The sequence below is a fragment of the Lissotriton vulgaris genome, chromosome 1_1 (genome assembly GCF_964263255.1).
Source record: "Lissotriton vulgaris chromosome 1_1, aLisVul1.2, whole genome shotgun sequence".
Classification (NCBI taxonomy): domain Eukaryota; kingdom Metazoa; phylum Chordata; class Amphibia; order Caudata; family Salamandridae; genus Lissotriton; species Lissotriton vulgaris.
This window is the reverse complement of record NC_141685.1, coordinates 851,894,204-851,907,370: the sequence shown is the minus strand read 5'-3', so window position 1 is coordinate 851,907,370 and position 13,167 is coordinate 851,894,204. Positions and strand designations below refer to the sequence as shown.

Here is a 13,167-nt window from a genome sequence, read left to right as displayed (position 1 = left end):
GTACCATTGAGAAATATATTTGCTCATCACCACACCCATAAAGATATTCACTCACCCAAATAACTGTTAGAACATTTAGTTTTAACTTCATATATCTACTGAATCAACTATTCACACATCTTTGGGCAGTCACACACCCTCCACCGAACCACACACACATTCACTCTCCCATACAAATACTCAATTAACTAATCAATAACTAATATAGACTTTCACATAGCTAGTAACCAACTGGAGAACCAGTTTACACAACAACTGACAAAGTGATACAGATATTCACACAGTTTAGTCACTATCCACTATATTTAGTGAGACACTATACATTGTTAAAGTCCTCCATCCAAATATTTATTTTTATATATTCACTAATACTTCAATGCAAATTGCTATATATATAAGGCATATTTAAATAACGAAGCAAACCACATTCACTGGATTATGTCATCATTGATGTCATTTGAGAGGTCATCAGTGATGTCACTGACCATGTCATGAATGATGTAATATGTGACATCGTCAGCAGTGGATTGCCGGTGCACGAAATATAGTTAGTACAGGAGCAATTTCAATGGTTTTGTATGAGTGAAATGTCCAGCTAACTATAACACCCCTAAAACGTATAGTTTTTTGAGTGAATTTCAAAGGTTTTTTAAAAGCTAACTCCTAACTATATAAGGCCTGAAACCTATGGATTTTTCAGTGAATTTCAAAGGTTTTTTAAATGCCAATTCCTAACTATATAAGGCCTGAAACCTATGTTTTTTTCAGTGAATTTGCAAGGTTTTTTAAGTGCTAATTCCTAACTATATAAGGCCTGAAACCTATGTTTTTTTTAGTGTATATATATATATATATATATATATATATATATATATATATATATATATATATATATATTCATATTCTTAACAATTCATCAGTATGGATTTGTCAAACTATAAATAATGAAATACACTGCTACAAGAGGAAAACAACAGTAGGAAGTGGAGGGGACCAGAGGGGCGGAAAACGTGCATTCATTTCAGAAGATCCAAAAACTTTAAATACTACTACTTCCTGATGAAAATGTTCCAGACTTCAGCTTTGCCCTTTGCACTGACACGAATCTTTCACAGTTGCAAAAAAGAAGCCTGGTTTCTTTCTAATTGGTGCCTCAGAATCACCAGTGAGTTGCTGCTTTTTGGAGCACGGACTGTGAGTGTGTGTGCAAACTACACTGATTTTGTGCAAGCCACTGAATTCACCAACAGAAGAGAAAAGGCAGCTGCATTCGAATGATCAGAAAATGAACAAACAACCAAAGGGCAACATAGATAAGACTAACATACTACAGCTTTGAAAGCTGCTCACAAACATGGAAGCAGGCTAAGGTGCCAAACTCTGCTTGTTTCCAAGTCGCTGTGCACCTCTAGGACTGACTGTAAAGTTACTCTGGCTGTTGGAGCACTTCTGACAACCGGCACTATACATTCAGGTCAACAGATATGTAAACCAGAAAATAACCTTTATATTGTATTTGTCAGAGTTCATAATGTGAAAGCCCTTCCCTAGTTTATTTGTCAGAATTCCTCACAATGAGAAACCCTTTCCTGCAGTATTAGACTGGGTCATACCATGCACAGTTCCCTCCTATTGCACTTGGCACGGGTCTGGGCTCACAATGTTTAATAGTTATAAACAAAGGTAATTCTTCATAGGCAGAACAATAACTACACAAACCGAAAGCCTACAGATGAAGTCAAAAACCTACTCCCAGTACTCAGCCAAAACAGTCTTTACCCAGACCTAAAAACGCACAGGACCGAGGGGAAGTGGGGCACAAAGGGGTTTCTCGTCACATGTATTCAAGTCACATTAAAGAAAAACAAGCCACTACTGGATCATTCCTGAGTGGTAAAACAAAAACGAAATTTCTACAGTAAAGTCACCGACCAGTCAACCTACAAATGCATTTTCGTGTGCTTTGGAGCAGAGAGCCTGGCCGCAGTACTGAAGGCTGTGTCCTAAGGTCTGAGAGTAGGCTCACAGGGCAAGGCTAAAATGAATGACCTACTCGGAGTCCACTTGGCACTGCTGAAAGCTGTGCCTCACAGGACCTCGAGACAGAGATCGGAGGGCAGGTCTCTCTGGGATCGCCCCATGTGCTTGTGCTCTGAGGGCAGGAGAACTGGATGCATGATTTGGCCAAAGGATGAGTCAAGATCTCAAGGGGCTCTGAAGGAAGGTGGTCCTGAGATCAAGGAGCCCCTAATATAAACCCACGGGCTCAGCAGAGGGTTATTGGGTGGATAGTGTGGCCAAAGCCCCAGAGTATGCCTTAGCCATGCCACATAGGATCTGTGGCATTAGGCACATCCTTCGACCAGATTAAAGAAAGCCATAAAATGGAAGGTTGTTTATTCAGAACACAAAATAATGATAAAAAGTACTCTAAAAATATCTGAAGAAAGGTCACGTAAATAATGCAAACTCTATAAACCAAATGTTAAATGTTGTATTACTTGTATAGCGCCCGAAACACACCACATGGGGTCTCTCCGGCGCTTGTATGAATACCGCTGTGGAACCCTTCCTGGCTTTTTCCCTGTGAGGCACCCACTCCTGGGCACCTCCAAGGTGCAGCCAGGCATCCTAGCGCTGTTGGGGCCGTTGTGGAGATTAAGCAAGCTATTGCCCAGAGTTGCAGTGTGGGGCCCATGATTAGAATAGGCACCGAGGCGAGAACTATCAGGTCCGAGGAAATTGAGCCCAAGACCCGCCGAGGCGGGAATTGAACCCTGGTCCCGGGCGGTGATGAACAGAGTGTCTGAATTAAGCAGACCACTCTTACCCAGTCCAACGATCAGGGCTTAATCCATCACTGTTATTTAGCTCACTGCACCATCCCAGCTCAGAACCTGGCTCTATGCAATCAGTCTGTCCCTGGCCCAGTGCATCATGGGAACAGGGCAGACTAAACTACCAAGCCAATTCTTCACCAGAAAGGAGACAAGCTTCAGGGGACCGGTTTCTGGCATTTCAGCCGTCGTCGGCCCGGCTTGCTTGAATCCTGATGGTGCAGTGAGCAAGGGACTCATGTCTGAGTATACCCTGCCACACCTATAGTGGCCAATAACGATTCAGAAAAGGGGGTGGTGATGAACAGAGTGGTGCAGTGAGCTAAAAAAATGGTGATGGATCTAGCCCTGATCTTTGGACTGGGTAGGAATGTTCGGCTTAATTCAGATACTCTGTCCATCACCACCCCCTTTTCTGAATCGTTTTGTCCACCATAAGCGTGGAAGGGTATACTCAGATGTGAGTCCCTTGCTCACTGCACCATCAGGATTCAAGCAAGCCGGGCCGAAGACGGCTGAAATGCCAGAAACCGGTCCCTGGAAGCTTGTTTCCTTCCCAGTATAAGAATTGGCTTGGTAGTTTGGTCTGCCCTGTTCCCATGATGCACTGGGCCAGGGACAGACTAATTTGCATGTAGCCGGGTTCTGAGCTGGGATGGTGCAGTGAGCTAAAAAACGGTGATGGATCAAGCCCTGATCTTTGGACTGGGTAGGAGTGTTCTGCTTAATTCAGATACTCTGTCCATCACCACCCCCTTTTTTGAATCGCTCTAACCATGAGCCACACTTTTCCAAAGATATTCACCAGCTTACGGCGAGCTTACAATCCTATTTCCATGCAATAATAATAATAATCCACATTTGTAAAGCACGAACAATCACCCGTAAGGGTCTACAGGCACTAGGGGCCATCGGGAAGATTAAGCAAGCTACTGCCCAGAGTCACATGGTGCTGGGCTAATCTGCCACCGGCGCCGGGGATCGAACCGTGATCCCCAGATTCCAGCGTCAGTCGCCCTGGCCGTGGATACACATCCTTCACACAATGTTAGAGACCACATCACAAATTGCAACTATAACGGGTAAATAAAAAATTTCATATCACTGTGTCAAGGATACCACTAATACCACACATTATTGCTTTTTCAAATAGGTCTTGAATTAGAGGGGGAAAAAGCCTGGTTTCTAAATGGATGAGTTGAAGGAACATCCAGATGTTTAACGTGGTACATCAAGCTTCCATGGGGAATAATGCCTGTAAACATATGTATTTTTAGTGACTATAATTCCAGCAGCCTTCAGTATGTAAGAAATTACATCACTGGTACCACAATCAATGTCATCAATGACACCTCAAGAAGCTGCAAACATATTCATACGATATTCCTAGTAGAGTGGAAATACAGGTGTGTTTCTACACAGGTTTCCACTGCACTACAATTATCCACTGGAGTTACTTGTGTGTGTTGAAATGGTAAGTGTGTGTGTGTGTGTGTATGTATGTGTGTGTTGAAATGGTAAGTGTGTGTGTTTTGACAGTACTCCATCAGAGCCTGCTGGGCTTAATGAAAGGTCCTATCCAGAAAACTCTTAAAGCAGAGATGCCTTGAGGAGGACCGGTTTGAATCAGATCCTAAATTTAGAAGCTTCCAGACATGGCCAAAAGCACTGGATCAAACATTTTCTTGAACAGGGGTGTTTAGTGTTTGGGTGGACCAAAGAGAACATCTGTCCACACCAGAAACATCCCAACATTGGTTATCATGGTATCTGGGGTGCATGCATCAAAGGGAAATGCCTTACATGATGTCATGTTACATCTGAGGTCACTATTGGTGCAAAGGGACGAGATATTGGTGCATAGATTCACAAAAGGTGGACATTTCAGTGGTTAATAAGGGTTATGATTCTAATTATAATATCCCTCTAATTAAATCGTTTAGTGGGAATACATAAACAGTAAAAACCTGTGATTTTGAATATATGATTGGAATGCTTAATCCACAGTAACTACATGTTTTTGATTACTAATAACTGGAGTCATTTAACTAATGTGCACATTTAACTGCAATTATTTCTCAACAATGATACCTGGTTTCGTATTTGGCACAGGTTATTTTGGGGGGTGTAGGAAGCTGGCTCTTCATGGGATATCAGAAATCTGATACACCATGTAAAGAGTCCAGGGGTTCCCTTATGAGTAATCAGGGCTTGCTATGCAATCCCATAGTGCCTTGTTAGGGGGTAGTGTGGTCGATCAGCCTTGGGCCTAATCGAGAGGAGTGCAAGACACTTGCAAATACACACAATGATCAATAAATGACTACACAACTCAAGGTGATCCATACCAATTTATAAAAATAGCAAGTATCTTCATATATGTTTAGGCAATCGCAGAAAAATAATTCAGGTAAGTACCTTTTCAAATATAAATTCTTTTCACTTTAAAAAGTGTACACTTAGTGCAATTCCTGAGCTCTGCAAAGTTATCGTACGGAAGGAAGAACACGTTCTGCAAACAGGTACAGTACATCAACTTACAGGACCAATCTCCATGAGTTAAGGTTAGTGGTGGGCAAGGTCCAAGGCAGCACCACCAGTATGAACCAACAGGGGGGCTCAAGGCTTGTGATGCTTGAGGATGTAGGGACACCTGAGGCCTTCTACTCCACGGCCTGGGCTGACGGATACAAGGTTGCCTTTAGGCATCAGGAGTCTCTTACTGGGAGCAGTGGCGGTCAAGGGGGCCTGCATGCAGAGGCTGCAGGAGACGTCAAGGAGTCCACAAGGGGGGAAACCATGATGGATTTGAGCTCTGAAGAGCTGGGGAACATTGTTGGCACCGGTGGCCTACTTCAACTCGGGCCAGATGCCTCAAGTGTAGTTGTAGCTTCGGGTGTTAGGTTTTAGCAGTTTCGTAGACTGGCTTTATTTGGGGGGGGGGGGGGGGGGGGGGGGGTTTCCTGCAGGATACAGCCAACAATTCCACTTTTCTTGAGGAGGTCTTGTTCATTATTGAAAACAGGCGGTCCCGGGTTTTGGAGGGACACAGCTGCAGGAAGAGTTGTCTATGGCACAGGCTCGACCCCTACATGACCCTGTCCCAAAATTCTTACGTATGCCATCAATAAGATGACTACTTCTGAAAAAACCATGTCTACCTCATAGTAGCCTACCTTAGGGCTGGCACTTACCTGCAGGTGGCACGCCTACCTGACTAGCTAATTTTCCCGCCTGCCCAGGTGCCGAGGGGGCTCTGGACAGGGGGGTGGCTTCTGCTGTGAGGGGAGCCAAATTCACGTTTCCAAAAGTGGCAGCTTCTTTGATGCTCGCCAGCCCAAGGAGGTTAATCAGAGGGTCATCCTGTGGGAGGGGGTATTACACCCTCTTCCCAGACAGGCTTTTGTTTTGGGTCGCACCCTAGGAGGCCAGAACAGTGTCTCAGGTGGCAGGCTGTAAGAAACCAGTCAGCAAGCACACCAGAGACTGGTAGGTTTTCAGGGGGAACCTCCAAGGTGCCCTCTGGGTATATATATATATATATATATATATATATATATATATATATATATATATATATATATATATATATATCTAACACTTGCATCAGTGCGGGTTTACCAATACGAAATGTTTGAAACCAAACATCTTTATTTTCAGTGAAGCCATCATGTAGCTGGGGAAGACATTTTACCAATGTTCACCAATGTCTAGCACGTTTTGAAAGGGCTTCCCTGGTCACTTGTACTGGCAGTAATAGGACTGACCAGCACAGGGGCATATCTGCTCATGCAGGTATTGTATTGAAATTGCACTTACTTGCCCTCGCATGTAATATTTAGCACCCTGCCTTAGGGCCGGTAGGCTTGCTGTAGGGGTGACTTACAAATATTACATGCAGTGGTAGGGGACATGGCCAAAGGAATGAGGGACATGTCATATTTTCACTTTTGTCTGCACCAAGACATGCAGCCTGCAATGGCAGTCTTGCGTGTGCTTGGTGAGGAGTCCCTTAGTGTGGCACAATTTGTGTGGCAGTCCTTAGGGACCCTCTTTAGTACCTCAGGCCCTAGGAACCAGGGGTACCATTTAATAGGGACTGACAGAAGGTGCTAAAGGTTTTGACAATTGGGGGAACAATTGAACAGCTTTTAGGGAAAGAACACTGGTACTGGGAACCTGGTTAGCAGGGACCCAGTACAATTCAGTCAAAGTTGCATAAAAAAACAGGAAAAAAAGTGGGGGGTGACCATGTCAAAAAGGGGCACTTCCCTAAGTCCTCCACACTTTGTTCTTGCAAATGACTGACTCATTAGATAATAATAAAGGTGGTTATTTTCTAGGACAAGAACTGTATGTCACAAGAATGTTATGGCTCAAAAAGGGGACCCTTCAGTCTTTGTAGGAGAGGGTTCAAATTCCAGGTTGGCGCTGAAGGAGGTCTTTGAGTATCATCCTTTTAAGGTCCTCCATAGAGTTAATTTTAAATGTTCTCAGTTTTGCATGTAGGCTGCAACTGTAGCTAAATGGAAGCGAATGGAGATGTATGCCAACACCGCTTTTTGCAGATGTAAAAGACAGCAGACAGCTCAAGTAGGATTTGCATACCTTTCTTAGGAAGTTTGAGGTAATAAAACTAACATCTGAGGTACCCAATTCAGATTCCTGGGTATCAGAGTTGGCTCTGATGGTGAGTGGGTTGATCTGGTCTTAGTGCGAGATTGTATCCTGCTTAGAAAGTCCACAAAGTCATTGTCCACCTCCATCAGATGCTTCACTAGGAGATGAATGTAATTCAGACTAGCTAAATCTTTCGGGCTATAGTGGACAGCTGAAGAAAGTGATCCAACCCCCACTTCTAGATATTGTAAATTGCAGATGTGGTCTGTTTTATGAAGACTGTTTTGCCTCTGATGAACCTGTAAGCAGTAGCTGATCTGGTGCAATGTTCTTTCGCTGGGGTCGAATTCTCAGCAAGTGAGACTGAAAGTTTGTGAGAAGATGTTGATCCGGAACATCTGAACTAGATGGCAGAAACATATCTGAGGCAGAGACTTTGCCTTGATGTATTGTCAGATAGGAGTCAGGGTACAATATATCTTGCAGTCTAAAACCTCTTTGCTAAAAAAACATCCTGCAAATGGTTACATCCAACACTAAATTGCAGGTGCATGGAGGGCATGTCTATCTACAGCAGCGCATGCTAAGAACATTAGGTAAATCCTTGTTTTATTGTGGATTCATGAATTTTGGTTATAAAAGACAGACCTCTTTTTCTGTCAGTAAGTGGCACCTACACTGACTGAAAGTCTGTTACACAGATCTACAAAATGTATGTAGTCCAAGGATAGCGTTTATGCTAATAATTTTACAGGTCACTTACAACAATGCATGTTTAAAAAAAGTATGCAATTGAGAGATGGTTTCAATATCTTTAGAAGACAATTAAATAGCACACTCCTTACCTGTGCAGATGCCCTATTAGGTACTGTAGCGTTTTATAGCTTGGCTCTGGCAGCTGCTTGAGAAGATCTCTTAGTTTTACGAGGATTCTACTTAGCTCAACACATATTGACAGCTTTGTCTTTGACGTAGGACTGGTCTGTTTTGGGTCCGTCTCCTCATTAACATGTTGGCTTTCTTTAGCAAGTCCAATGAATTCATTGTAGAGGCGAAATAAAATGAGAGGCTCTGGAAGCTAAATTGAACACAAACAATTGTAACCGTAAATACATAGAAGCCTAACAAGTATTTCTAGTCTTCCAAATTTTGACTACCCATAGTACCTGTTAAATCAGTTTATTCTCATCTTCTTTTAATGATTAGTTTAAAAAAAAAGGCAGGCCTTCTACAAGATCAGATGCACTGTATGCCAAAACACACATTCCCTACCACATGTGCCAACTCAATTATTTGGAACGTCCAAACCCTACTGCACTAGGTGCAGACAAAAAAATAATAGGTGCCTGCAACTGTGGATTGCTGCAACTAAATTAACATGTGGAATTGAAAGCTAAAACTGGTCTGGCAAATCATATGGATTTGAATGCTGGCAAGAACTACCGTTCTCCAGACGTTTTGGTCTTACGAGGCATTCAAATCTGAGACACGTGGGAATGGGTAAGATTGGCAATTGGAGACTGAAGGAGTGGGAGGAGACATCTGGAATGATGAAATAAAAGAGGTGGGAATACTGAGTGAAGGGAGACAGAAGAAAAGATAGGAGGGCTCAGAAAGAGTGAGATGAAGAGCATAAGAGGTATGGAAAAGCTCCAGAACAGATGGACAATGTCTAAATAGTCAAGACAGAAACCTCAAAAGTTGTAAAATTCTATTTTACACATTTTATACCAAACCCACATGGAACCCCACAGGCCATATGTCTCTGAAACCTCACCTGACTTGACCATTATGCCAGGCAACCCACCTCATGTTTTGACAAGGTAAAAGTGTGTATACTATTTGGTCAGTTACAGATGGGTAATCCTGTTCTGTTACCTTTGCGCACCACCATCTTAACTTATCCACAACTCATGTAAAGCAAAGTCACACAACTTGTGTGTTTCAGCGACACTTGCTATGCTTTCCTATTAGCCCGGTTTGTCCACGGTATAAAGGCATAGAAACGGAAGGGTAAACTACATTTTAAAAACTATTTACTCAACAAAGAGGCTTTTATGTCATGCCTACAAGCTGAAGCTATCTAATATCAGAAACGAAACATTACCGCCAGAATGTTTCGTTCGCTCGGCTATCATTTAACAGATATGCTAAAACATAAAACATTCCAGTGAGAAATGTAAAAGTTAAGGTTTTTCAGCCAAAAATGCATATAATTCTTGGACACAGCTAGTCTATTTGTAATTATCTCCCCACCAAAATTATGATGGTAGAGTCCATTAAACAATTAGGGAAACAATTTATTTATTTGGTATCCCACTGCATTTTAATTTTTTTACTGTTCTTTCCCATTGTACTCCGCTATCCTCTTGTTTTAGATTGTGCATTTGTTTATTCCATTTTTCGGTCCCACCTACAGACATTCCTACCTGTCTTGTTGTCGGAGGCATACTGTATACAATAAAAACTACTAACATTGGGCTTTGGGTGAAACCGATTGCGTATCATTGGTTGGCTTTCTTATCAATCTAACTTACTTGCTTCTTATTTTGATGGCTATACTTCACCTTCTTTGTTTCTGATTGTAAGCAGTGGAAGGGCACAATTCCTCCAGTCAGAGAATTATACCTTCTTTCAGCACTCCATGGAAGTGAATGCTTTTTTGACCTTCTCTTCCCTTGGGTGCTTGCCCCCCCCCCCCCATCCCTTTTTGGCTGTGTGCATTGCTTCCCTATCACTTCTCTACTGCTATGTGACCCCTCTATGCTATGGTTGCTTTTTGTTCCCCTTTTCAGTTCCTTGTTGTTTTATGGGCCCCCTTGCTTTTGATCACACCACTCTCCCCGCTTTCTATTTTATATTAAAAAGAAATGCTTATATGGCTCACAACTTCAATTTCATTTTTCTGTGCTTGCCTTAGAATGCTAAATTTAAAGTGAGAAAAAATGGCCTCCTATGCATTACAAAGAGTCCACATGAGCAGAGGCATCACAATACATGAGTACACAATGGCGCTATCTAGGAATTATTTTTTGTGGGAAAACTAGTTTTCAAAATGAATGCCCATACATATGCCATTACCAGGCACCGGTACCATCTTGAAAACAGATTTCCTATAAGTGAAAACATTTTCCAATGACAAGATGTGCGTCCAAATGTGAAACATGGCCATTTTGTTTTTTTTCCCCAAATATATTTTTCACATTGTTGTAAAACCCAGCATTGGTAAAGACAAAAGCCTAGCACCCAGAGTTTAAGGGCAAGCCCTCCTGGGTTAGCAAATTCTTGTGATATTATCCTGTCATCCCAGTACCACTGGCCTTTAATGCTTAAAAACATTTGGATTCAGCGGCTGGATACCCCTTGGGTGATAAAGGCGCCAAACAAATCCTCATAACAAATTAAAATGAAAATACCTGGCGAAGATAAAGCTTGAGTACGTTGCTAATGTCATGCGCATAGAGTTCCGACAGCTCCACCAAGTCATTTCCATTTTCAAAGGCTTGACATAGCTTCTCTACTCTTGATTTAGCTCCATTTACCCGATAGATACCCTTCAATTGAAGACGATGTGTAAAAAAAGAGACCACAGTGTCAACTACTTTAGCAACTTCAGTCTAAATCACTTTAAAAACAAGCAAAACAGCCAAGTAAGTCATGAATCATGTAAAGCAACTGTATAAAACTAGTATACCTTTACGTTCAAGGCTCTGCTTTCTATTTCATAAGTGCACTTCTTGATTATTGCAGGGATGCCATCAGGGGCATTTCTTGCAGCTTGAGCAAAATCCACACCAAACAGATGAAGCTTTCCATGGAGTTTTTTGTGCCCACACTGAATTGCTAATGTTTCCAGGCATTTCTTGTGGCAAGCAAGGGAGCACTGCATCAAGAGGCAGGAAATAAAGAGGTAAATTAAGAAACAAAGTATAATGCTGTATAGGAAGGCAAGAAACTAAATTGGTGAGATCGGGTTAAACTTGTTTGTACCAAAGTGAAAATCTGTACTTGTGACAGTGGCGCTATATTGAACAATCTCAACATTTTACAGTACAAAACAGTCTCAACCTTTGTGTTAGAAAATATAAATGCTCCCCTTGAAATGCAATCAAAGGAATTGAATCTCTTGTGATGCTAAATTAATTTCAAGTTAAATAATTCTCTGAATGAGAAATTGAATCAATAAATTGCATTCAGATTAGACAATCAAATAAGAAAGTATTCCAGGACTATACTCTATACTAACTTCAATTCCAAGAAACACTTGAAAATTGAGGTAGAATGTATCATGTGAACTAGAACCATGAAACCAGCCGATTCATATAGGACCTCTATACTTTTGAGACATTCATGTCAGTAAATATTTAATTAGATTTGAATATGGAATAAATGTGCCGATTTTGTTTTTTTTAAATATAGGGTAGGAAAGCTCATGGGCCATTAGCCAACAGTAATTGTGATTGCTCAGGGTATGTATACTTATTCTGTTCTTTAAGTGGAGTTTTCCTGAATATGATGTATTATGGGATGTCCAAATATTACAACTATTAGTTTGAGTTCTTCTGACTTGTGAGAAAAAAAATATTTTTGGCCTCATTTTAATTGATTTTAACTCAACTAGACACTTAATGGTTAATATTTGATGGTTAATGCTGACAATCATCCATTATCATGAAAGCAAATAACCTCTATAACTAGACACCCTTTGAACTTTATTAGGATAACAATTTAAACCAACCTATATTCAAATTTATTTTTCTAACTCCGTTTTATTTAAGTAAGAGTTCCTTTGAGCAGATGGCAAGTTACAATTTTTCCTAAAATATTTTTTTAAAGATGGTGTCTAGTATTTTTTTTTATGTATTTGCACAAAATAGTACTCTTTTTTTCTGAAGGTCATTAAGAATGGCTTGTTTTAGTATGGTACAATCTTTCAAGATTTGTTAGTTATTTCACAAAACAATTGCCTAACAATTGGTTGTGTGTCCTGGTGAAGACTGAAGGTATCTTGGTGATAGACGTTCCAGTTTTTGATATGTCAGCGTTATCCTACACTTTTTGATAAGATGTATTGTATGTGGAACTTAAAGTGCAGAAACCTAAAAGCCAATAGAAAATACAGGAACATTTGACATACAATGTTTTTGAAGGGTAAGAGCTCTCTATGTATTTCTTCCAGTATTTTAAAAAAATGTTGCACTATTTTCTAAGTACAACACTGTACTATAAAATACACATTTTTAGTATTTATGAGTTGGTGCTTTGCTTAATTTTTCCTTTGAATTATTTCTGCGCATTTGTTACTACCACCTACATATTTTTTTTCAAACTCCAACAATGATAAATAGCTGTGAATGATTCTAATTTAGTAGTTACATTCTAACATGTTTTTTTTAAAGTAAAATAACATAATTGGGTCACTGTTAGAGGATAAACTCGGATTAGCCAAAGCCAATATTTTCTAATGGACCATCTTTGCAGATGTTTATTGTTCCCTTAAAGACAAAGCTTTACTTAGATAAAAAAAGGATGTTTTCAGATATTAGAAGATGTCTTCAAAGTCCTTAGGCATTCACACATTTGCTGTATTTGTTGGAGTAGATACAATTTCAAATTACATATCGCTGTACATAAAACAGATCATCTGCGATTGTCAAAGCACGGTCTTTTAGAATTAAAACCATTTTCTTGAAATCTTTACAAATTATAG

General features: G+C 40.7%; 1 protein-coding gene across 1 annotated transcript in view; it reads right to left on the bottom strand.

Annotated features, from left to right (window-relative positions):
* The window catches only part of ARHGAP29 (Rho GTPase activating protein 29), a 393,170-nt gene that overhangs the window by 43,324 nt on the left and 336,679 nt on the right, over positions 1 to 13,167 (bottom strand). Inside the window, exons 18-20 of the mRNA XM_086957877.1 lie at positions 11,152 to 11,340; positions 10,874 to 11,011; positions 8,303 to 8,535 (exon numbers count right to left, since the gene is read on the bottom strand). Of these exons, the coding sequence (XP_086814003.1) occupies positions 8,303 to 8,535; positions 10,874 to 11,011; positions 11,152 to 11,340 (560 nt within the window). The remainder of the gene's footprint in view (positions 1 to 8,302; positions 8,536 to 10,873; positions 11,012 to 11,151; positions 11,341 to 13,167) is intronic.